Genomic DNA, 26,889 nt, shown 5'->3' on the forward strand with positions numbered 1-26,889 from the left:
GTAATAGTCAGAATGTTTACGAATTATGGTCAAACAGTGTACAACACCTTAAATTAACCCAAATTTTCAATTAGAATCATCATAAGTTTAAGTCAATATATAATAACAATAACTATAGCATTTGGCCATTTTGCAAAATGTTTAGGCAGTTGTCATTTTAAATTAAATGGTCATAAATAAGCATATTTTTGATATGTAGTTAATAATATATGATCATCCAGTGTTTTTGTTGTTTTGTGAGTTGCTTTAGCATTTTGCCATCTTCAGTGGCTCGTTAGGATTTGGGCAAGCCTCATTCCAATGTGAATGTACAGAAAAGCTAGCTGTTTTCCGCAGAAATAAGTAAATCAGGGTAATAAAAGGCCAATATGTTTCTTCCAGGTGGTGAATGATGGAGATATGCATCTAGAATGATTCTAACTAAAATGTTTATCACCCATGTTCAGAAAACTATGTACTGACTATGTAAAAGTGTGTACAATTATTTTATGTTACAGATTAATTGGATGTTACAAGATATTAAGAATTCGTTTAAATGGCTCGTTTCTTCCTTCAGCTGGATGGACGATTCGACGAAAAGGAATGCTCAGAAAAAAGCCACCGCGATAAAAAGTTTCATCGGTTACCCTACTTGGATTTCTAAAAAGGGGGAGATCGATTTAGCTTATAAAGATGTACTTAATTGACTACATTTCCAACCAGACCACCAAACAAAAATTCAATATAAATTGTTACAGATTGAGATTGTAGACGGTCAGTTCCTTCAGTCTATGGTCAGTATAAAAAGTGTAGAAGTGAAGAATATCCTGAAACAAGTGGGGCTGCCAAGTGAAAACAAGACTCATGAGTATGTCTTAATCTATGTTAAGCCGACTTGATTTAATTTGTTTATTTCATAGATGGATTTCAGATCCAATGGAGGTAAATGCATTTTATGGCAGAGAATCAAATGCAATAGGTAATTTTTTCAATTATAAATTCTAAATTTGACCCATCTTTATTACACCATTTATTACCACACTGCATATTTATTAGAATAAAAATCTTTATTTAATAATTAAATTATAAACATTTCATGCAGCGATACCAGCAGGAATTTTGCAAGCTCCATTCTATTATTTGGGGCTTGAGTAAGTAAATATAGTAATAAACTAAGAACATTTTTAAATTGTGTATAAAATTAATATTCAAAATAACGTTATTCATAATTGTTATATGTCTGATCTTCATTGATTCTACAGGTCATTAAATTATGGCGCAATAGGTACCATTCTAGGACATGAACTTACTCACGCATTTGATATAGAAGGTTGATACATCTCGAGAAAATAAATATAAATTTACCATAAAATATTTCTTGTTTTTGTTGTTTGTTTAAAGGCAAAGATTACGACAGCAACGGCCTAAAAATTTCTTGGTGGGATGAAGTAATGATGAAAGAATATAACAAAAGGGCCCAATGTTTTGTGAACCAATACAGCAAATTCAGTGTTTCAAAGGACAACAGGGTAATTAATATTAATATATTAATTAAGTGGCTTAGTACAATATGATTCTTGCCATACTAGCTAGTAAAGTAATTCTTATAGTCCATGAGGGCTTAATGATTAACTATTCGTTGGTTGTCGCAATAGGAGATGGTTTATTTAACGAGACCTGTTTGATTGTAAAAATAATTGTTAGGACAATACTACACTGCTAAACATTAAAGGGGATTAAAAGGGAGATATTGTGCACATCCAGCAAATATTTAGACATATGATGAGATACTGAAATGCCCTTTATGTTGAAATAGTTGCAATTTCCAGTCCGTCTAGTAGTTCCTATGACACAAGTACAAAGTTTTGAGAAAATAGGTTTGATTATAAAATTCAAAAAACACAATATTTACAACTGGACAGTTATATGTAGCACTGTTGAGGTGTAAAACAAAGATGGGCATTAAAATAGAATACAAATTAAAAGAAAAATGCATAGAAAATATTGTAAAACAGAATTTTGATGATAATTGCAATATGAGAATTTTGCTAGATCAAAGTGAGTTTCTCACAAAATAGAAAATCACAATGTTGAAATTCATCTGACATTCCAAAGCAGTGAGCTGTGAGGTTTGACTAATCAAAAACAAAGAATTTTTTTAAAATTATATATAAATAAGAGAAAAGTTTTGCATTTTCTAAGAATGTTAATGTCATCTTTGCAGTTGAATGGATCACTGACCCTTGCTGAGAACATTGCAGACAATGGTGGCGTGAGGGAAGCATACCACGCTTACAAAAGATTTGTCGAAAGGAATGGCGAGGAGCCTTTACTCCCTGGATTAGATCATTATTCTCATGATCAACTTTTCTTCCTCGCTTATGCCAACGTGAGTTAAATGTTTTCAATTAATTCAAAAATTCACAATTGCAAACTTCCTCAGGTATGGTGTGAAAAAACTAGTATCGAGGATGATGTATTATCCTTGAGCGATGTACACAGCCCTAACAAATTTCGTGTCATTGGCACTTTGAGCAACTTGAGAGCATTTTCTGAAGTCTGGAACTGCCCCTCGAATTCCAAAATGAATCCAAATGGCAAGTGTGTACTTTGGTAATGTTGGCTAATATTTAATACCATGCTGTTTGCCTTCAAGGGAAATTTATTATTTATTAATCTGTGATAAAAATATATTTATAGTTTAAGTTAGGGGGGACCAAGAATAATGTTATTTTAAACCGAGGGTTAAACTATTTTTTGAGCTTGATATACAGTTGTCATAAAATTCACTTGCTAAGTGCCTTTTACTGTTAATTTAACAAACTTGGATTGTTAAAACATTGTACCTTTTATCAAATGTAGTAAAAACTGTTTTACTGAATGTGTCTTCTAATACACATTGATTTGTTCACAACATAATTGTTTTTGTCACTTATTTCTATTCACTTATTAATAAAATAAGCCCATATCATTTTTCTAAAGATAAATTCAATAAAAATTTTATACTTGTAAACAATAATGAACAATGTACGAATCATTTTGTTCGACTACCTGTTATCATCTTCCATATAATTTTGTAATTTAGTCCTTACAGAACTTCCCAGGATTATGGGAAATTCTTTATTCCCCTTGCAATTAGGACACTGGGTCATTTTTGGCCAATTGCTGACTTTAATCAGTCCAATTGTGTGCGTTATACACTAGAATTAAAGGTTGAGCAGAAGTTGTAGTAAAGCATTCTCCTTCTATTTACACCAAATGCACCACTTTCCTTTCTTGGGATGTAATCCAGCTTTTGGAGTTATCAACGTCTTCCATCCAAAATCTTCCATCAATTTTTTTAAGTTGTTTGCATTGCTTTTTAAGATCAGACATGGAGATGCGGTCCAATAAATCCATCTGTTACATGTGATGAACTGATACATCTAGCAGTCTTCAAATTCATTGAAACGTTTGATGAAATATGTCAATGTCTTTGCAATGTCTCGTCATTGAATGTGCATTATTTCTACAAACGCTTGAATTGGATCGTCGTCAATGATTGAAAGACAATCAGAGCGCTTCCTTCTTCCAAATCAAAATTTCTACTTCTGAATCACTTACGGATGGTGTTTTTTCCCAAAATGTTCACCACGTACAAATTTTCCTAACAGTGTAGACTGCAGTTTGGATCGTCAGTGGTTGATGCAGTCCGTCCAAAAAAAAAAAAAATATAGTTCAGGATGATGACAAATCTCTCACGAAAGAATGTTAAATAAAAGCATAATTATACAGAATTAATTGTTTAGAAAATAATATTCATAAACATATTTGCTTTTGGAACTCTTTATTGAATGAATAAAGTTTGACAGTTACAAATAAAGGAACTTTTAAAATTCAAGATTAATTAATTATAGTTGATTACAGACTAATTATTTTACTAAACCATTACAGAACAATTGACGCACAATAGAACAAAAATTATGAAAAAGATTATCGACTGTGTACAAAATAAAAAAATAACTTTTTCAAGACATTAAATATAATAAATATTGTAAAATTGGCTAATAAATTATCAATAAGATTAAAGATAAAATAGCTACAAATTGATTATTGACAATCAAAAAATTTCTAACAAAAATAAAATACGAATATAAATATTTGGCATTGTTACAGAATAGAATAGTTACTTTGTTGCCTTGTCAGTCCCTTTGCATCTAGCTTCAAGCACATTCACAGCAAGGTGGATTAAATACAAACCATTCCTCATCGATGATAATACTGATGATATGACCTCGGGTTTTTCCGTTATGATGAAAACATCTGCAAAAAGAACAACAATAAAAATAAAAAGAGATTTCAACTCAACTATTCAACCTTGAATAGGAGCATCGCGTGTTGTGGGAACTGAAGGACATCCTACCCAACTATTAATCCTAAAATCGTACCAATTTGACCGTTATTTCAAAGTTAAGACAGGTCACAGTGATTTCCCCTTTCTATCTCAAGTTGGGTCCCACAAGGAAGCTTTCTAGGACCTCTCTTTTTCATGATATATAATACTGCTAATCCTCTCCACTTTAGCTGGTGATCCCATTACCACATTAAGAAATTTTCAAAACAATTTGACTTCACATACAACAATAAAAAAAGTGGACAATTTAAATAAATGTAATAAAGAGCCAATATTTTAATGGATTACACTACCTCTTATTTAATTAATGGAATTGGATTACACCCCCTTCACAAACATACGACTTCACACAGATAAATGTCTTACTTGGAATCTGCACAAAAGAGGCTCTTTGGACAAGGTGGATAGTTATGGATGGGTGTCAAGGAGTGTAGCCATCTAGCAAATGATTGGGAACCACCCAAACTCACACACAGTCAACTTGTATGTACAGGCAGGTGGATAGCAGGCACAAAAGACCAACTCGGCATTAGTTGCCTAGTTAAGCCAACTGAGTTCACCATATAAAGCGTTGCAATTGCAAGTTTCAATATGGAACAATCCATTGAAGAAATTCAATTTAGACCTATGGTGTGGGACATGAATTGTGAGGAGTATAGCTAAAAAATTAAAAATAGTAAAACTTAAACAAAGTAGCAAAGCATTAGTGAGAAAGTGCCCATTTCAAAATTTTGTAACAATGGATGAACACACTTTACTTCGAGTGGATTTCCTCTGTTTTTGCTTCTTGTCTTGTAGTAGAGTAAACGCAAGCAGTGCTCCTGCTTCCTCAGGCTCTAACAAACATCCTGTTCAGAGAAGATGATTTCACAAGTTGTCTGGTGTGAAACCAGCCAAGGCCATACAACAGTCAACCAGTCAACTTAGTTGAATCAACCAAACTGCCTCATCTGAAAGAGGCCTAAAGCAGGTAACACACCCGATGCAACGCTACCTGTTGCTACCCGACGCACATCCAAAGTCCATTTTTCCATAAAATTGTATTACCCCCGTGCACATCTGCCCGATGCTACGCAACGCTACCCTACCATACGCTTTGTGATCCCCACTGTCCAGATTTTGTCAGGGCGCATCAAGTGCAGTTGAAGACAAAAGAACCGCACACTCATATTTTTATTCAAACTACATGTATTATTGTCGTTATATTAATTACAACATATTTATTTTAATATAAACTAAATTAATGAGATCAAAAATTCATTAGTTTTTATTTAAAAAAAAATTAATGGTTCGGTATAAAATTGGTCAAAACACAGGAATACCATTTTTTGATATAACGAATTTAACTAACAATTTATTACTCGGTTTTGCTCGTAAAATTTAACTAACAATTTATTTCATGGTTTTGCTCGAGTTTCATTTTCGTCGAGTAGGACTCTAATATTTTTTGTAGTTTATTTCCAACTAAGTATATGTTGAAAAAATAAAAATTTTTGTCATTATATTAATTACAGCATTCCTATTTTAATGTAAACCAGATTAAATGAGATCAAAAATTCATAAGTTTTTATAAAAATTATTTAATTATGATGGTTAGGAAGAAAATTTATCAAAACACTGGAATAACTTTATTTAAAACAATTAAGTTTAACAAACAATTTATTACATGGTTGTGCTCATAAAATTTAACTAACAATTTATTACATGTATTTGCTCAAAATAAAACATTAAGAACAAAAGAGACGTTGCAATTGTCGATATTGATTTGAATTTGATGAAGATAATAATTTGTGATACACGCTGTGTGACTGTACGTGGTATGAGCTTGACGTCACATAGATGTGCACACCCTACCAAAACGTGACAAGGCGTCGGGTAGTGTCGCATAGCGTTGCAATTAAGTGTGTTCCCTGCTTAAAACGGTACAAACTTAGCTGACAATCCAAACTTCTACTAAACTACAAAAGGTTACCAGGTTATACCAGGATTCTCAAACCTATGTGAACTTATTGAACTTAGGGGGCTTGTAAAGGTTCAAATCAAAAGTCCTAAGAAAAATAAACCCTCCACTTTATGTCTCAAACCTGACCCTACACTGAGACAAGTTTCGAAATCCAATTATGAAAAAAATCCATCAATCCAAACATCTAAGTACGTTAGTTTAGTTCCATTATCATTGGTGATAATCACCCGTTTAATCAAACGACCACATGATGTATTGGTGACAAAGATAATTGAAACGTAAAAGAACATGCAATTCTTTTTTTTATTAGCCATTATTTATGTGTTCTTTAGGACGCTCACCACTGGGTAAATTCTCCTCATATGTTTATTCAAATATTTGGCTTTGTTCTTACCACTTTTTGCTTCCTAACTACCGAAGGTAGGGAAGTTGAAAAAATTGTTGTCCTTAAAATTAAAATTTCCACTCGCATTTTTTATTTCAGACCTTTCTGAACCAACCATGAATATTATTCCTAACAGATTAAAACCCCTTCGGGGAAAAAGCACTTTCAGGTAGTCACCCCTTGTGATTATGATTATAGTCTGGATGATGACCATCGTAANTATATATATATATTCCTAACAGATTAACATATGCGCAAACACATGCTCAAAATGTGATGAAGCTATACTGCCCACCCACTTGGATTTCACTTTTACCTTCCATATGTACAAATCAATTTAAAAAAATATATTATTGTAGTACATACCTGGGATATCTTTAACCAAATTGCAGCAATAAACATTTAAAATGTTAGTAATGTCGTCGTCTTCAGCCGAAGTCGATGTGACATCGCTTGCCAAAGAACCCCTGAAATGAACATTGTTAATGTCGATCCTGATGTTTATACATTAATCACACCCACCTGCTGGCTTTGGCCAAAGAGACTGCAAGGGTCCACTTGGACTCCCTGATCAACTGGAGCAACGTTTCGGTGTCGCACGGGGACAGAGATTCTCCACTGCTTTCACAACTGCCTGATATTTCTTCTTCAGCTTTTACCAAGTTCTTTTTTATCTTTACAACTTCAGTAGATCTATCTTGGAGCTATTAAAAAAATAATTACATGTGAAAATGAATTTTTTTGTTTGACTGGAAAGTTTTTTTAAACCTGATTTTCATCAGCAGTTGTAGTAAGAATAGTATAAATTTTATTCGCAGACTCAAGGAGCAAAACCAATTGGAAATGCATTTTATACAAGGCCTTTCCCATTTCAATTGCATTAATAAGTTCTGTGTTATCTTGAAGTTTCATGGACACTTTGAAATTTTCAATACACTAAAATACACAAATAATTATTTATAAAAGAAAAATTGACGATTGTTATATTCTAGTTACCTCTCCTGCTAATTCCTTCTTATCTAAGAATGTTTCAATATGCTCCTGAAGCTCCAGCATACTGAATCTGAGCTTTTCTGTCAAACGAGGATTTGCAATTCTATCAGGAGAAAACCACACAATCGGGGGGTCACACTCAGTGCCCAAAACCTCGGCTAGGGTTAGAAAATGTGAACAAATCCCTTCTGCATGAGCCAGTTCGTTAAGAATGTGACAGGCCTCACGTGTGCTCAATAAACTCTTCTTCACAACATCCTGTAAAATTTAAAAAATAAAACTTACACACTTAATTATAAAATGATCGGACTTACTTTGATCACACGATAAAGGAGATGGTAAAGATGGAGCGGTGAAGTTGGAATGTGCGATACCAATGAATGTATGTGAGTACGCCAAGCTTCTTCAGAATCATGCCTTGTAATAGGCCTGAATGATATTGTCGAAAGATTCGGTGAAGCGTTACATGGTGTTAATTCACCGAGATCCCCAGCACTTGAACCACTAATAAAAATTTAAAATAACAAATAAATAGTTTAATAGATTTTTAAATGAATTTAAATAAACCTAGTGTCTGAATGAGTTGTTGAATTGCTCCTTTCTCTTAAAGATAGAGATAGGTTTGTGTACGGAGGCCCTCCTCCTGGTGATGTAGGAGCGAATTCTCCTGGGGCCAACTCATCAAGTGGACTTTCCGATCCAACTTCATCGTCTGAAGATTCTTCAACCGTTTCACCGACACCATGCAACTGTCCAATTATGTCCAATAAATAATAATTCTTAAGTAAATATATTATATTTATATACCTTCCTAGCTGAAAGAACAGGTGTAGTTTCACTGACTGATTCCTCGAGCACTCTCAGTGCAGGGTCTAATTCACCATCACCTTCACTCAACACTCTTCTTCTGACGCCCCAGTTAAAATTATCCGTACTTTCACCCTAAAAAAAGTATTAATTTTAATTTTCTTAACAAAAATCACTTATTGAAATTAGTGCAATTACCTCAACACTTTCGCTTTCATACTCCAAAAAGTCAAAATCTTTAAAAACGCCAAAATGGTCCGGGTTCTGAGATCCTGCTGATAAATCCGGCCCTGAGACTTCTTCGGTAGACGATGCCACACTGCTCTGCCTCTCAAGAACTTCTGAACTTTGTGAGAATATAACCTGACAAATAAAATGGACAGTTTCAAAAGAACTCATGAAAATTTTTCAGGTGCTCTTGAAAATACAACAAACAAGTCAAGATTTTTTTTATATTTCATTTTTATTTTATTACACTTGGTGCATAGGAGTTCGGGTGATGTATAATTACACAATGTACTTTTTATTTATTGCTATATTTGTGAATTGTTTTAGTGCTTAAAGTGTAAGAAGTTACAAGCGATTTATGATTTAGAGTAATTATTTATGGCTCATCCTGAACGCCAACCATTTTTTATTTTTTAGTAAATAATTGAATAGATAAATATCTCCAAATGGAGAATTATCACCTCAAGATTATCAATCATAATCTAATATCATGCCAAAAGTTAAATAAACTAATAATCTACAATTGACTGAAAAATTATGTGATGTCTTACATGCACTGGTGATCTGTTTTAGAAGGGCGAGTAAAAAAGTTTTAAATATGTTTGACCAAGGAGAAATCCTCCTGTGGTCTGCAGGTTGATGAAGCTGTAATTGGGTCATTATTGATCAATTTGGTTTGCAGGGTTGGTATGTCAAATGTGTTTCAACATTTTGCCATCTTCATTATCTCCCAGAGACAACAGTGAGGATGACCAAATTATGTACACATTTACATGAGTTTAATTGTTAATTAATCTTTAAGTTTTAACAATTTACAGTTTAACACCTATGACTTCATCGATCCTTCAAAGCATCCAAACTTGCCAGATATTGAGAATCATGAACTGGAATGGTTCAGAAATGAAAGAAAAGAAAAACGCAAGATGGCACACCCGATGGGAAAAATAGTACCAAATTTCGACTTTTAAATACTTCCCTACAATTAAAACAGAAGGCAAAAGAAAACTGGGTTTTCTTATTTTTACGTAAAATAAAATGCCAACGTGAATGTCGCAGTGTTATCTTTTAAATTACAAAAGAGCTCACACCCTGTTATGCTCAATATGCCAAATGGAAAAATATGTAGGCCCACAATTTCTCTTGCACTCTACAACAAAGAAAAATTAAAAAAACTAAAATTCCTATTCACAAAAAATCCGGAAACCAGACTTTGAAGGACCTTATAAAATAAAGTGCTTCAGTGCCTTTAATACTTTCAGCATGGGCATAAAGCTTAATTTTATGTTGAACTGTTTTGAGCCAAGATTTTAGTTAATTGGTGCAATTTGCAATAGGGATTCCCTGAGGTATGGTGGGATCATAGAATGGGAAAACTTTCCTCTTGGCCTATTGGTTTTGCAATAAATAATTTTGTAGGGACATTTAGATTGTTGGTAATTTAAAGTTAAACACTTGTTCATCAAAGTTTTTTTACTCGCCCTAATACAACATACAATACTGTAATAATTGATAAGTAATATTTTAAGTGTGGTAAGATAGTAAGCATTTTTTAACCCTCCAACACCCATAATTAAAATAAAGTATTTTATTTTCCCCCCGTTTCTTTGGCATTCAAATAGTATAGAAATGAATTGTCATTCTTAAAAATTCCTGTGGCAAATAGAATTTACATGCTATTGGGACAATTTTGTGATCATTCTATTATATTGCACATTAAAAAAAAAAGTTTCTCTTAATGTTTTTTAAATATTTGTATCTGTGTAATAGAAGTTTTATGAATGTTTTCACTAACAGAACCAGTATATCCAAAATTACCTTCAGTCTTCAATTTTGAGAGATTGGGTGTCATTCTTAAACTGATCTGTGATTCTTGATCATACCACATTGATTTCAGTATCATTTTTAATACTAAATTCAATTTTCGGGATCACATTTCCAAGATTAGAAGTAAGGCTTTAAAGAATCGGTTTTGTCTAACATTTTACTTCAGACTTCGGCAATCCCTTCGTTATTTTTTTTTTTTTCCGAGGGTTTGCAACAGAGGTAAATCAACCCTCGGGGTGCCGGTGTTTTTGAAAAAAGCCCATATGTATGTCGGGCCACTGGATTCAAACCTGGGACCTTCACCTTACAGTAATGAGCACGTGTCAACGTCTAAATCGTTGCGGCACCCTTTGCTATTAAAAAGTTATACCAGTCATTGGTCTGCAGACATGTTGAATATGCTTGTATTTTCTGGGATCCATTTCTTAAAACTGAGATTAATCTGGTTGAATCAGCCTATTAGATATATCCTTTAAATTTGGAGTACCTAATTACCTTGTCTACGTTGGCAGGTTTCTTTCCACAGGGCTTCATGTTTATCAGACAGACATGTTGCCTTGTTCTTTATGGAAAAAGATAATTCTCAGATAATAGAAAATTATTTTCAGGTCTCCTCTTTGGAGATTCTCTCAACTTTTGGCCTGCGAGTTCCTCAATTACTTTTGAAAGGGATTTTTGTCCCACTAGTTATGTGAGGCATTACACACCTAGGAAACTATTAGGTATTGACCTGCAGACTGTGATTTTTTCTCATACTATTTATGCTTTTATAAAGATCTAAAAAAAAAGCTTAATGGCTTATCTGTTTTTCTATAGATATACTTTTAACGTTCTTTTGTTTTTATCATATTATTTTGATTATATATCTTGTTAGTTTTATATTAATTATTTTATCTTATACTTTTGATTATACACTGTAAGCTTATGACTGCCCTTTTTTGGGTCTTATCTGTGGAGCTTAATTGTAAGTAAATAAATAAAAAATTTACAGTGGCACCAAACATATATTAGAACATACTTGTAGTTTCTAAAATAGTTGATATATTACTACCATTATAAGTCTTTTATGGAAGATAAACCTGGTTATTTACAAACCACATTATTATTACTCTAATGTCGCCTGCATTTCACTTGCAACTTATGAAACATAAAAGGCTTATTTTGACTTCTTAGCTTTTTATAAAACATTCAAAATTTAGTCCAAACGGAAATAACATAATTATTTGTGTCAATATTGGGTCAAAAAGAGAACAACTTGAACAGAGAGAACGAGGCATGATAAAATTGAAATGAAATGCACTCAAAGACAAAAATAACATTTGAATTTAGTTGTTTGTTTCAAACTAGATGTACGTATTATTATGGTTATATTAATTATACAATAGTCATTTTAAAGTAAATCAGTTGAGATCATGAGTTTTAATAAAAATTATTTAATTATGATGGTTTGAAAGAAAATGCACCAGCACACCAGAAAACCATTTAGTGATAGATTAAACTTGTCTAACAAGTTTTTTTTTTGGGGGGGGGGCATTCATGAGTATTTCGGGTTCTACGTGGGGATGCTGGATTCAAACCCGGGGCCTGGACCTTACAGTGAAGGGTTACTTTTAAATTCAAAAAGATGAATTTGAAGTTAAAAAGGGTTTATTTGACATTAAAAAGAATTATGAAGTTATAAAGGGTTAATTAAATGGCAAAAATCTATATAGCAAGCTTAAGTCTTTAATTTTTTTAAAATTCTGATTTTTTTAAATGTCACGTGCTGGAGGGTTAAGACCCCCCTTTTCTCAATTATCAGACAGCGCAATAATATTAAACAAAATTAAGCATAATAAAGTTTTAATGATTAGTCAGAGATCATAAGATGCAGTCTGGTGGGACGTAGGTTTTAGAAAACATTTTCTTTATTGTGCCAACGTTTCGATCTTTATTGAGATCATCTTCAGGGGCACTCTCAACACACAAGAATGACACATCTAAACGGAAAACAAACACTTTGAGCCCTGAAGATGATCTCAATAAAGATCGAAACGTTGGCACGATAAAATACAATGTTTTTCTAAAACCAACGTCACACCAGACCGCATCTCACAATCTCTGAATAATCATTGACTAACGGTCACTAAAGACCACGCATAAAATTTTAATTTGTCACGTTGTTGTGCTTCCATTCTTTACCATACATTTTTTCTCCAAAGTTTTATCAACTTACCTCTCAATCCCATTGAAAAACTAAATGATTTGAATTAATGAAAATTTCTAAACTAGCATAACAATGTGCAAATTGGAAGGATTACAGTGATTACTAATGCAAAAATATAGGGACTTATGATACATCATTTGTGCTGGATTTGATGTCAGTGTACGTACTGTGCTTGGGTCACCAGAGAGTCCGGGGCATTGCTTGCACGAAAAAACAGACAAAAAAACTTAAACATGCTTTTTACATGCAATTATAAAGAGGAAACTTTTAAACACTTATCCTTCTTAATTTTTGACTTAATTTTTGTCACTATAAATCATGCTATCTTTTTAACTGTTTTCATTATAAAAATAAAAACTTGTGTCTTGAAAAAGCTCAAGAAAGTAAATGATTCTCATATTTTTTCAGAGCTTTTGTTTATTTATTATTTCAGAAAATAATGTCAGTGCTTTTTAAATTTATTATCTGAAAATGGAAAAGTGAACATATGTGTTTTTAACAGATTTTAAAACAAAAGTAAATAAGCATACATATTTTTAATATTATGAATATAAATTGGCAAAATAAAATGATTTGGTGTAAATATAATAAAAGCTTTTACCTTAGCCAATGAGTTTATTAAACCATCCTAAGAAATAGTAAACAATCGTAAATTAAAACTGTCCAATAAATTACAAACTTAACCTTAATTTTGTAATTTTTTTCTTATTGGAATTTGACACCAGCAATGTTGAGTGTATTTACACAAAATAAGTAAGAGATTTGTCTGTGTTTTGAAAAATAATGTACAACATCGACTACTTCTAAATAGAGACATGCAAAACAGCAGATCTTTTCTGACTTAATTATTAGTATTTTTGAAAAGGAGACAATCAAAAAGGGCAAGAAAGATCATCTAATCAAGAATCAGTAGGAAAAACATTCATATAAAAAATGAATATTGAGAACTAAATATATTATCAATTAGAAGTAAAATAAAAATGAGAAAAAACTTACTGAAGGGCTTTTTGGCAGTCCAACCCTTTGGCCGCAGGCGGTCAGCAGGTTGACAAGTGATTCTCTCACTTTACCCTGGAGGAGAAGAAAATGTTTACAACGAAAGTGTGATATTTCAAATTAATTACCTGTGAAATCCAAGGCCTTTTCCATCCTGATGTGTTTGGGTTATCAGCAAGTGATAATGAAACTGACCTTCTTGAAGATATGTTTGGATCACTGTCTTCTTTTTTGTTTTTTGCCTTTTTGCCAATGAGCGGAGTTTCAGAAACATCAAATGTAAAATCCATCGTCCTACCTTTAATTAATCATAATCACAAGTGTGATGATTAATTTATATCTATATATATTGAATACCTGGTAACTCCTTTTTAGAAAAGATTTCAGTATCGGTGAAGGATAGATGGGGTGACGGCTCATAGTGCGTATGATGAGTTGGCATCGGTGCAGCAACTAATGTTGAAGATCTTTTGACGACTAGTTTTAGTATTTTTAAAGCTTCTTTCCAATGCATTCCCTATGTACCAAATAAATTTAAAAATCTTTATTAAGCCTTTAAACATAATTTTACTTTGAGTTTTTTATATGATGTGTTTTCTATTGTATTTGAATATTTTAAATTATGTTATGTCGAAATTGATGTCTACAGGAACTACCGATCATTTTCTACCTATTTTTGCTGAGTTGATTTGTCAGATGTGTATCGGCATTTTAACATCCTCAGCATTGGAAATGGGTGAATTTTGAGAAGTCAAAATTTTTTTTATGGATGGTTAAAAACCAAAATACACCCCGCTTCAGCAAGGAAAGGCAAACCAAAATGATCGATAACGATTAAATCACAAAAGTATTGTGTTTTCTCTCAACTTTTTCCTTTTTGAAAGTAACATTCGATTACTTCATAAAACTTTAAAATGAAAATAATAACTATATAACAAAACAGGTATACAACAAATGAAACTAGGCACTGTGTGCATTGCATAACTTGAATGTTGTCTTAGGTAGTAGGTCTCACCCAGAAATGGTAATTAAGAAAAAAGATAAAATAGTTTTACAGTTATTTATAACAAAAAGAGGAGCAAAAATTGCCACCCATGAGGGTTCAAAGTGTTTCAGGCAACCACATTCTATGTATTAATTTTTTTATTTTTATTTATTTGTAGCCTATACATACTTGTACATAATATAAATGTGATCACAATGTATATTGTTCACCGCTCGGTCATAGCAGTAACACTGATGCCAGCGCTGCCGAATTGGTGAAAGGAAATAATATTATAAGTATCTAGGATAGGGATTAGTCGTTTTAAGAGGAGCCTTTCAAGGATTTTGGACATTGTACGAAGAAGGCTGATGGGTCTGTAGGAGGGGAGGTTTATGAGCTTTAGGAATGAGGATAACGACGGATAATTTCCATAAGAGGGGATAATAAGTAGTTCGTAGGATGGCATTATATATGGTGGTTAAGAAGACTATGGCCTTTCGTGGTAGGTATCGGAGTATGGTGGAGGCGATTAGGTCATGCCCAGGAGATTTTCTATTTGAGGATTTGTGAATGTAATATTTTACTTCAGAAGGATGAAAAGGTTTGAGGGGGAGATGAAGTGGAAGTGGAATATTAAGATTATCCATTACATCTTGTGTATGAGAGGCATCGCTTATGTTTTCATGAGGAGTAAATGTGGATTCTAAATGGGCTGCAAATAGGTTTGATTTCTCTTTGTCATTCCTGACCCAGGATCCATCAGGTAGACGGATGGAGGAGTCAACTGCTTGATATTTTAATAAGGTTTTTGTAGCGGACCAGAGGGAGTTGTATTAATAGTATTTTTTTTTCCAATAAATAGTTTCATTGCAAACCAATATAGAATATTCCGATTGTATCATAAATGACACCTACCTCAATATACTTTGAAATTACGCGAAGAAGGTCAGCATAAAGAGCCTGAGCAGTTACAAGATTAAGGTCGACATAATGAAGCATGCAATGTATTATGCTTAAGACTGGTAGCTGCACCATAGTTGGGCCTTTTTCCAATACCTGAAAACATATTTCAGTAATGTCTTGAAACGATTAATATTGGCGGAACTTTACCTCGACCAAGAATGCCAACATATTTGGAGTCAGGTATGCGTACGTGTCGTTCAGGTATTTAACAACACATTTCGTCCACTGGAAACTTTCCTTGCTGAAAGTCCTCCTCGAGTAGAGAGTCATAACAGTTCCCAGATTTTCCAGTTTCTTCCCTTTCTCATTACTCACCTAATTGACAATTATTAGCATTTATTTGGTAATTCAATTGTTCTTATGATTCAAACTTACCTGAGCAATATTTTCTGCGGATAAAATACAAAGAGCATTTGCATCCTCGTAGTGAAGAAGCATGTATGGAAGAAGTGCTATGACAGTCATGGGGAATGCAAGGTTTTGCGTAGGGTCTATGACTGGGAGATGTAAAAGCGGGATGCAATGAACCAATATTCCAATCACTGGTTCATATGTCATTGCATTCGTGCAGCCCTGAATACCGAAATTTAAATCATTATACTAATTCTTGTTTATTTATGTTTTGGCTGTTTGTTTTTATTTATTTTTTTATTTAATACCTTTAATAAAAGAGCATGCAAGCCAGGAAAAGTGTTCCATTTCAGCTGAGATTGCAGTTTATCAACTTTATCCCGTGCGTCTGGCCTGTCGAGTGGAAGCCTGTGAAGTAGACGGTCCAAAAGCCTAAGAGCGAGGAGAAATTCATGCTCATAGTCAGACTGTAGGAGTGAAAGCGAGAGCCAGAACAGTTGAGCGAGAATCGTCATCTTGTCATCCTGAGTCGCAGAATCTCCAAGTAGTTTCAAAGATTGTGCCGATCTTGACCGACATAAATTTGTCGTGTATTTGCTTGCACTGCTGCACCTCGATTCCGGGTCTGGGATCAATCTAGACCTTATTTCCACTGTAAATCCAAAGAAGTTTTTAAAAAGCATTGTTTCAAGAATTAAAGTTTAGTTTCAGAGTTACTTTTATTTTCAACATTAGTTGACCCCGGAGCTCCTGGTTTTCTCATTCCGCTATAAGAAGACACTGAATAAGATGTGCTTCTCATATGATATGTGTTGAGAGGAGTGATTCCCGGGATGACAATACCAGCCCCCGGACTTCTCTTGCCACCTGCTGCTCCTTCCTTGTTATTCAGATTAGGCGTAGACTTAAAAATCTCCTTCATGAAGTCAAGAGGGCGAAAGTCGGACTCCAAAGAATCAATAGCAGCTTCAAGAGTCAACAGAAGCTCTGTTACATACCCCTGAAAGAAAAAATTCAATCATTTTGATAAATACTGACTAATTGTGATACTCACTTGCATGTCTTCTCCTTGCTCAGCTACAGTCTCAACGAGTCTTGATAAAATTTCAGATAGCATTCTTGAATTAATTGGCAAATGGAGGGATCTGAACAACTAAAAAGACAAATATAACAAAAATTTTTTCTTTTTTTTCACAATAGAGACTTACTTGAAGAGATCTTCCGGCATAATGCCTGGAAGAGCAAGATAGGCCAAGTTGCAAAGCGATCTGTCCCCATCTTTCAGAGATATGAGCGTGCGGAAGCGATTCTCGGAATATTCGCAGAACATGTTGAAGGAATATGTCCATCTGTTCGACACTTCGCACAGACCACACTTTGGCTGTAATGTCCTCGTAATTCCAAATCACTTGATTCTGCCTGTGAGAAAATGTGTATTTATTCACAATTTCGAGATAATTTGAATTTTGTATAAAAACAACTCAACAATTATGTGGATTAGACATAAATTCAGGGGAAATTTCACATGCCACATTCCTTAAGAGCAATTGAATCCCCTATTCTGTATTTATAGCCCACCAATGAGTCCCAAATTCATCAATTATTAGGCCTGCTTAGTGGTTGAATTTTGTCTGCAGATAGTTTTATGGCCAAAAGCATTTTCTCTTGGAGAGAAGTAAAGCATTGCAGTCTGTTAAACATTGAGTTGAGTCTCTTCTATCACTTTCCCATTAGGAATCCTCCAAGGATTCCTCTTCTTTATTTCTGTCTGTCAAATCCCCCCCCCCCCAAGGAGATTTGTAGGTCCTCACATTCATTTTGTCTACTTTCCTGAGATGCTCGTTGATGGTATGAATCTCTACCACAAAAGGATTCAAGACCTATCAGCAGTATAGCAGGCCCATTCCTTACAAGGGTATCCACTTCTTTGTTGCTCTCTGTGTGTCCTGGGACCCAGTAGAGAGTAATTTCAATTCAGCACCATTCTTGAGTTAATGATATTTGTGTTTAAAGATCTAAGGGCTGCCTGGCATCTATCTGATAAGATAGATTTTATATTCTCATGATGGGCTCCGAATATTTGGCTTTCAAGCCCCTGTATGCTCTAGCACCCTCGGTGGACCAACAAATATTGTCTTCCATGAATGAAAGTTTTCCTTTTTACTCCTTGTTTTGGTACTTGTGTTTGTCATGTCCTTAGAAGACACAAGTATCAAATATTTTCTCATTAGGGCGTCGTCTTTCCATTTAAGATTTAATTTCGAGGTTCTTTTTTTTGTTGATGTAAAGCATAATTTTCATTATTGTCCTTATTATCATTTGGTAGTGGAGAATTAGTCTCAATATTTTCTCCATACCAGCTGAGGGCCATATTTTAATGGTTCCAGTGATGATGCAAGCCTACATATTTTTGTGGGCTCTATGTGCACTGTACATCTAAATAATATTTATTTATTTACCGGCAATAGCACATAGGATTATTGGCATATATGGATGTATTGAGCGAGCGAGAGAGAGAGAGAAAAAAGAGAGAGAGAGAGAGAGAGAGAGAGAGAGAGAGAAGAGAGAGAGAGAGAGAGAGAGAGAGAGACATAGAGAGAGAATAAACACTGATCAAATAAGGAACAAAATTGCCATGTTTAATTTTTAGACTTACCACAAAACATTACCAATTATAATTTTAAAAATTGGGCAAAATTTTAAACACAGAACCAAAAATATTGAGTTGTTCATAGTGTCTTAATTTAATTTAATGTTTAATTATTCAGAAATCATGAGATGCGGCCTGGTGTGACGTAGGTTTTAGAAAAACATTTTCTTTATCGTGCCAACGTTTCGATCTTTATTGAGATCATCTTCAGGCCTCAAAGTGTTTGTCTTCTGTGTAAGTGTGCCATTCTTGCGTGATGTCGAGAGTGCCATTAATGTTTAATAATTTCTTTTAAAAAAGGAACTCAATAAATTATACACAATTTTTTCAAAATGAAAAACATGAAATGTTCCAGTCCATGGAATTTTTTTTCACCTTTGCAATTCGTGTCGAGAGACTTGGTTGTAGAACTCCTTCAACCTGATGATGAGCTGAAAGCTAGAAATCCGGATCGTTGCAAAACAACTTACTGTGAGTAGGAACTATTTTTTAATCTTTTTAAAAAGGAATGAAAAATTGATGTGCTACCGTGACTTCAATCGCCCATGCCACAAACTTCCCATTTCGACTCCCCGTTTTATTCCAATTGGTTCGATTCCCACCTGTGACGCAAATTTTTCATGTCGAAAAAATTGTATATAATTAATTGAGTAATTATATAATTAAGCATAAGCTGATAAAAATAATTATAAGTTAGTATTAAAAGGAACAATCTTAACATGAAATGTTCCAGTCCATGGTTAATTATTAATAAAATAAATTTAAATTTATTTAAGACTTATTTGAGTACTTTTTGATTAAATTACACTTAAACGGATTACCTAGATGCTATGAAATCTATAAGTGACTTTATTACTTCTTGCAAAGTCATGGTAGGCAATGGATTAGCAGGGGGACACCAAGTATTGTTTTCTTCGGCAACAACTATAACTGGTGTCGCTGCTGTCTGGTTCTCGGCTAAAATGAATACACAAACATTTTTAAAAAAAATTTATTCATTTTATCATTATTTTTTTATATTTTGCTATTCATACTTGAAGGTAAGGCGGCTGTGGTTAAAGGGACTGAAGTATTTTGGACATTTTGTTCCCCAGGAGTTTCGAGATAGCTGTCAAACTCAGGGTCAGCCTCTATTAAAATGAAATTTAATTTGATCAAAAACATCAGCTGAAATTTATTTATTCAGACACAACTCATTAAAACACTCAACATGAACACAAGGTAAAAGGCCTGATTCCAAGAAATCACACTAAAAATAGGTAGGTAATAAATTAATTTAAAAAAATAAAATGTTAGTACTAACCGGTGAAGTTGTGACTAGGTACAGGGACAGGAGGCACGGTCAAACCCAACTCAAGCTGCAAAGTTTTCCTATTCAGGAGAATTTGTGCAACTGTCAAATGATCATTGTGAACTGATAAAACTATGAGGAGATTTAGTAACAGTTGCTTGCAGTGTTGGTGTACGAGGTTTCGAGAATGATCTAAGCCGAGGAATAGTATGTGAAGCATGAGAGGGAGGTGAATTGACCAATCCACATGCGGTACATCGACAACCACATCTGTCAGTAGCATCACAGCAACATTACACCTATGGACATCCAGGTAATTAATTAATTATTTACGCTAGCAAATAAACATGTTGTTAGAAACATTTAAAAAATTATATTTCAACATTGTTTAAAAAATAAACTGTAAAACCTGAAAAAAAATTTAGATTATGTGTTAGTACAAAATATGATACAGACAATGACAAAATATAATGAGCTCTGCTTATTTTTTTTCCAGCAAAATAAGTTTCAAACAGTGTCCCACTGTGTGGATTTAGACAATGACAGTGGGAAGAAAGTGCTTGTCAGCGTCTCGATCTGCCATATCAATAAATGTGATGGATGCGACCCATCAGGAGAGAAAGGTGTCCACAAGACATCTTGTGCATGGAACATACTGACAAATGAGACCTGCCAGGTGCACGAGGTCAACTCCAAAGGTTGCCCTATCCACGATACCATTTTAAATAGAGAACATGGCATTCAAATTGAGAAGGATCAACAAAACAATGAAACTTCACTTGACAGTGTTACCACTTGTGCGCAGGAAGATGGTAAAAACTCCGGCACGACTGTACACGAAAGCCAGACAAACGAACAACAAGGAATGGTGAGTAATGTATCGGACGATAGTGGGCCTGCGATTAACCTAAACCTGAACATAGAACCTGGTGAAGAAAAGGAAGTAGCTAAAAGTGATAAAAAATCCAGTACAGATCCACCGGATCCACCAAAAGACGATGGTGGAAGTGGAGGTGGCCCAGTATTTGTACAACCAGATGAGCTGCTGAGTCCAGACATACCTTTACAGGATGCGAGCAATGTTCAGAACATGGTGTCAAAACCGGGTTTGACAGAATCATTAACAGTTCATAATTTGACTCCTGTAAATATAGGAACATCCCTTAACTTCGAACAAATCCAAAAGCACAGTGGAAGTACAACTTGTTCCTACGTGTATGTTGATAAATTAGGAGAAAATCTATCAACGAGGTTGCCAAATATAATAACAGAAGCCTTAGCATCGTCAGCCCTACACCTAAAGGATGATGCTAGCATTCCAGAATGTTTGTACGAGCCATATCAAAAAATAACAGCTCTAACATTAGAGAAAATACAACAGCTTAAAAATAAAATATATCAATCTGCAGACCCATCAGCCCAGGTCAGTACAGATATTTACAAGGTACAGGATGGAAAGGCAATTTATATTGCAGGAAAAGCGAGTCAAAGCGCTAAAACTGTTAATAGCGAAGAACGAGACAGTTTTCTATTTAGACCAGAAAATATGATAACTATTGAAAATCCCAATATAGAGTACTCAGAAGAAAATATGGATGTGGCATTTGAAGAAATTGATGAGGGTATACAGAGATGTCCTGTAGATGAAAATGTAGCTAGCAATATTTCAAACCAAGATGCTGAAGTGATGCAAGATGTTTGCAATTCAAAAACAACATATGAATGTTGCTGTTCCAATGGTCCCACTCCTGTTGAAAATGTAGTAACGGATCATGTAACAAAAGATTCATCTAAAAGTGAAGAATCTGTAAATGCAAAAACTACAGATATATTAATTGACCGATTAAGTGAAATATCAAACACAAACAGTGTCATGAATGAATTAAAAAGGCCAAAAAAGATGATTGCAGCAGAGTTCCAAAACCCACTCCCCCTTTTTAACGTAAGCAACAGACAATATGAACATTATATCGAATCACTTTCCAATGAGAAAAAAATGATCACTTCATCCACGCTGTTAGAGGTAAACAACTTGAACAACGAGCATATTGACATATTGACAACACACAATACATATAGGGATTCTGATGCTGAAGAGCATTCATTTTTAAAAAGTATCGGGCAAACGGTTGATAATGGTAAAATGAATTCATGTAACTGTGTAAAAAACAAATTTCACTCTTGCGGTCATTCAAAAAACTTAAATTTTCAAGAAGAACTTGTAAGCCAAATGATACAGACTGATGAGGTGAAGTCGAAACATACTGATGGAGAAGAGGACGAACAAGACGAGGAGGAATTAAGAGCAGTTAATACGCTAGCGAAAAAGGAACTATCAGATGAAAATTACAAGCTGCTATCACATATCATTGAAAAAGTTAAGCAAAATGCTGCTGAGATATCGAGTGTTTTAAAATCTCATAATATGCGGGTTGATTCAGAACAAGAATTTTTGCCAATTAATGTGGAAAGCCCTAAAAAACATAACAGTGTTCCGAACAACTATTCAGGAAGGGTGTCAAGGCAAAGGTTTAAGAAGAAGCCACTGATATACGGGAGTAAGCTTGTGCTCTCTCCAGAAATACCCAACGAATACTTAAACGAAGAAATGCGAATTTTGGAACAGCTGAAAGGAGAACGGCTCCCTGACTTGAAGGACCACTCGTTTTTTTCACCAGGAAAGATGTCTTCCATATATGTCAATCTGTACAAAGATATCATTCGTAACAGCTCATTCCTAAAATCTTTAATTCCTCCTATATCAAGCAACGGTCTCTTCAGCGATGCAGTGGAGTGTCATTTAAATGAACAGAAGCGCTCATTGATTCCTTGGCTTATAAGCTTATTTATTCCGACTTGTGAATGTACAACCAGCAAAGATAAAAAAATCCCTTGAGTAAGTACATTTAACTTGATGTGGTTTAAAAAAAATAATAAATATTTTTTGGAATAAAGGCTCTTTCGTAAACTGTGCTTAATTTTGTAATAAATTTTAATTTATAAGTTTATAAACTAAATTTTTTAAATATAAGTTTGATTGTTTCAAATCATTTTGATCCTCCTATCCATGTCCAAAGCAGAGAGAGTAGACAGATCAAAATGACCTAAGTTCATCACCCTGCAGTCATGAAGAACTCTTGCGATTTTCCTTCTTACCTGTGGAAGCCAGTACTCGGCTGGGAACTGTCTGGCAGGTATTCAGTCAAAGGTGCAAAATAACCTCCGTATTCCGGCATTGGCAGTGGGTGCGGCTGAGGAACGTCGTATTTTGTGTGTTCCTCTGGTACAGTTGAAACAGACTGCAACTTAAGACAGTCGGGTTAAATTTGAACAATATTTTGATAATTTTTCTCCATACCTCATTGTCAATGTTTGGTGAAACGACCTCTTCAAGCAAGCCTGGAGGCCCACTCGCTGTTCGTATTTTATCAGGACCTCTTGGAGGTGTAAACCCATAAGTAATAAGCGTATCTGATTTACAACTGGAAAAAAATCAACTATATCATAATAATTTGCTTGCCTGCGAAAACTGCCCAAAACTTAGATCCTTCAGAGAGCGGGTTAAAAATAAGTACTCTGTTCAATAGATTTGTATACTAAGACAAGGCTTGTGCAAAAAAATCATTAAAGGACAAACAAAGAAACTAATAGTAGAACTTCTAAAAATAGTTTGTGTTAGGTCTTAGGCTGACTGGACACTGCAAACTCCAGAATCATTCGCATGGACTTGGAGCAGCAGCAGCAGTGTTGGGCAAAAATTAGTCATGTCTAATGATTAATGATTGATCACTCAGACCGTTAGTCATGATTGGTAGTAAGTGACTAATTTAGTCATTAGTCGCCATATGTGATTGATGGCTAAATTAGTCATGACTAGTAATTAAATACGTGGCATGACTAATTTAGTCACAATATAGTTAGTCATGACTAAATTTCGATAAATCATGTTCAAATGGGTGCTCAAAAAATGAAAAATACATTCATCACTTTAAAAAAAATTTCTAACAAATCTATTTCATCAAAACGAAAATCCTTCAACACCTTAATCAATCTTCCAATTATAAGTAAAACTCCGTCGTTATGAAAAGCCAAAAAATGATGATAATGATAATAAAATAGAATAAAAAAATCCTAGAACAAGCTTCGCTTTGAAAAGTAAATGTGTTTACATAACCGATCAATGGAAAAAATATTTCTTTGAATTAAAATTTATTCCACTTAAAAGGAGAGATTTCTATATTATTTGGAAAATACACCATCTAGGGGTCTTGATTGTAATAAAATAGATATGTAGAATAATTATTTAACTTTGATTTTCGTTTATGATAACAATTTTTGAAGGTTGGCCTTTAGCACGACTCTCATCTCAAAATTTTTATCCAGAGTCTGTTGGATTTTGGTAAGTTGGTCATTGTAGCCACAGAGTTGGGCAAAATCTAACTAATTCAATCATGATTAAGAATTTTGATTGAAGTTTAATCATGATTGAATTAGCCATGAGTAAATTAATCATTATATGATTTAATCATAATGAATTCAATCATGAGGTATGACTAAATCATATAATGATTAATTTACTCATGGCTAATTCAATCATGATTAAACTTCAATCAAAATTCTTAATCATGATTGAATTAGTTAGATTTTGCCCAACTCTGAGCAGTAGAAACAAGCCTGTGCAGATTTGCTAGGAAGAAGAAACAACCCATGCTCTATTGGTGCAAAAGCTTATGCAGGCTGAGATTCCTATTCCTGGGAGGGAAAAGCCAAGGAATAAAAATAATTGGTAAAATTTTAAAAGATTGCAAAATAGGCCAATTTGGTCACAGTGCACAAGGTCATAAAGGAAGCAAACCCATTATATTTAACAAGTCAAACTTACGTTCCTTTAGCAGGATCTTCCCCGCTGTGCCGTTTGGTGTGAATGGTCCCTCTTTCAGTCGTGTCCCTTGCTGCTTCTGCCTGTCCTGGATCCGAATGGCTGGAGGCTTTACGCATACTCGTCAACCTGTAAAACGGTGGCGTTTCTGTCCTCTCTATAAGCCAGTTCAGAGTCTCAACAGTGTGGAGTTCTGTTATCATTTCATCGAGCAGTCTATCTGTTTTGGCTCTGCACAAATACACGACGACTCTTTTCGCCTAAAATTAAAATTTTCAATAGAAGTACGGAGGAGTTGTTGGTCGTTACATACATATTGTAGAAGTTCATTCGGTGCCATCCCGGATATGATAAGTAAGTATCTGATGATTACTTTGAGATTGTTTGGCCAACATGTAGCAAGAGTTGCCCAAACCTCTTCTATCTCCTTGGCATGTTGGTCAGCAAACTGAAAAAAAAATTCCAATTATTTTTTTGAATTCACAATTAAAAGAAAAAGTTTTAATTTTACCTTTGCAGTAATGTAAAAGAGATTGTTAAGTACCATCTCTGTCGCCTCGACTGAGCCCCAGCCTTCTCTTCTTATGCTCATCCTACTATCACTGGTACAATACTATAAAAAAATGAACAATATTTTAAAAATTCACAGTGCAATCTGAAAACTAGAAAGTTATGTTAACAGAAAGTAAAGTTAAGCTGACTTGAATAAAGGATAGCTAATAGATTCAGGGACTTGAATTAAGTTCATTATTTCAATCACAACTTCATTATTCAGCTGAACTTGTTTACTTCTTGTTTACTTGTTTTCAAAATTGTGTAATTTGATTATTCAGAAATCATGAGATGCGGTCTGGTGTGATGTAGGTTTCAGAAAAATATTTTCTTTATCGTGCCAACATTTCAATCTTTATTGAGATCATCCTCAGGGCCTGGGATTTACAAACATTGTTTAAATTTAACAAATAGCTCTGAAGATGATCTCAATCACGATTTCTGAATAATCATCGACAAACGGTCACTAATCACCACACATTGTGTAATTTGTTCATTAAAAATTTATTTTAAAAAATCAACCTGGAAGTAACGTAAAGGGTTTGGTGGAGGTACGTTCGGATCGACTAATTCCATGTTAAACAGCCAAGGAAGTAAGTATCCAAGAAGAAGCTGCCGGACTTCAGGCCGAGCTGTCTGGAACCGATGTGTTATTTCTGGAAAAAAATGATTTTCCTTAAAGACACTGTCTTCAATTTTGAATGTTTGATTTATTTTTTATTAGTATTCATAATTTCATCTCAACCAAGACTTAGATTAGAAGAATAATTAATTGAAAGTATTTATGGTGTTTTGACATTTGCGCTATTCTTGACTACTAATCTAACTTACAGCATCTTTCTAATCTAAATATTGTGCATACCTCATTATAATACATTATAATAAATATTGGGTTGTCCGGAAAATAATGCAGGATTTTAAGTTTTCATTAAAAAAAATCTATATAAAATATTCTGTTTACGTTTACAGGATTACTCATTTGTATGAATGTCAACACTTATTAATCCTCTTCCAAATGATATTGTTTGTTTACCTCTGTAGCATTCCGCTACTTGGAAATAATTCAGTCATCCTTATAATGTCAAAGCGAGAATTTCGTACGATTTTCTTTTACGAGTTTAAACTCGGCCGAAGCGGAGCCCAAACGGCTAGAAACATTAACCAAGTCTGGGGCGAGGGTTGTGTTAATGAGTGCACTGTGCAAAGGTGGTTTAAAAAATTTCGGGAGGGAGATTTCAGCCTTGAAGATGAAGAAGGTCGTGGAAGGCCTTCCTCTCTTAATGATGATGTTCTGCGATCAGTGGTGGAAGAAAACCCCAAAACAACTGTTCGAGAACTTGCAGAGCAACTCAAAGTCAGTAAAACGACCGTCGCTGACCACCTCAAGGCGATTGGAAAAGTGAAAAAACTCGAAAATTGGGTTCCACACTCATTAAACGATCGC

General features: G+C 34.2%; 3 protein-coding genes across 5 annotated transcripts in view; 2 read left to right on the plus strand and 1 right to left on the minus strand.

Annotated features, from left to right (window-relative positions):
• LOC106664204 (neprilysin-1) overlaps positions 1–2,938 on the plus strand; it is a 67,758-nt gene extending 64,820 nt beyond the window's left edge. For both annotated transcript variants that reach the window (XM_024226437.1, XM_014389687.2), the window contains 8 exons: positions 498–674; positions 738–847; positions 900–958; positions 1,082–1,130; positions 1,242–1,309; positions 1,381–1,508; positions 2,204–2,368; positions 2,423–2,938. In XM_024226437.1, the coding sequence (XP_024082205.1) occupies positions 498–674; positions 738–847; positions 900–958; positions 1,082–1,130; positions 1,242–1,309; positions 1,381–1,508; positions 2,204–2,368; positions 2,423–2,596 (930 nt within the window). In that variant the 3' untranslated portion in view covers positions 2,597–2,938. The remainder of the gene's footprint in view (positions 1–497; positions 675–737; positions 848–899; positions 959–1,081; positions 1,131–1,241; positions 1,310–1,380; positions 1,509–2,203; positions 2,369–2,422) is intronic.
• An 865-nt stretch (positions 2,939–3,803) lies between these two features.
• On the minus strand, positions 3,804–26,108 carry LOC106668010 (protein furry). Of its 2 annotated transcripts, none has more exons than XM_024226434.1 (28): positions 25,968–26,108; positions 25,405–25,506; positions 25,207–25,341; positions 24,897–25,153; positions 23,373–23,496; positions 23,171–23,313; positions 20,027–20,313; positions 19,758–19,853; positions 19,545–19,680; positions 17,282–17,492; positions 17,128–17,226; positions 16,791–17,073; positions 16,382–16,725; positions 16,098–16,295; positions 15,870–16,037; positions 15,675–15,815; positions 14,132–14,291; positions 13,903–14,072; positions 13,775–13,849; positions 8,719–8,883; positions 8,521–8,655; positions 8,281–8,462; positions 8,028–8,217; positions 7,717–7,971; positions 7,489–7,656; positions 7,243–7,424; positions 7,087–7,187; positions 3,804–4,281 (listed from the first exon to the last, which is right to left on the minus strand). In XM_024226434.1, exons 1-28 carry the CDS (start codon positions 26,019–26,021, stop codon positions 4,145–4,147), a joined length of 4,698 nt encoding a protein of 1,565 aa, XP_024082202.1. In that variant the 5' UTR covers positions 26,022–26,108; the 3' UTR covers positions 3,804–4,144. The 2 variants fall into 2 exon arrangements, with proteins under 2 accessions (XP_024082202.1, XP_024082201.1); XM_024226433.1 differs by having other exon boundaries at positions 23,171–23,319.
• Positions 20,045–22,945, plus strand: LOC106667466. The gene is made up of 2 exons (XM_014395460.2): positions 20,045–20,327; positions 20,511–22,945. Exons 1-2 carry the CDS (start codon positions 20,316–20,318, stop codon positions 22,908–22,910), a joined length of 2,412 nt encoding a protein of 803 aa, XP_014250946.1. The 5' UTR covers positions 20,045–20,315; the 3' UTR covers positions 22,911–22,945.
• Positions 26,109–26,889: the final 781 nt, after the last annotated feature.

Source organism: Cimex lectularius, unplaced genomic scaffold (assembly GCF_000648675.2).
Source record: "Cimex lectularius strain Harlan isolate CLEC.00 unplaced genomic scaffold, Clec_2.1 scaffold99, whole genome shotgun sequence".
In the NCBI taxonomy this organism is placed as follows: Eukaryota; Metazoa; Arthropoda; class Insecta; order Hemiptera; family Cimicidae; genus Cimex; species Cimex lectularius.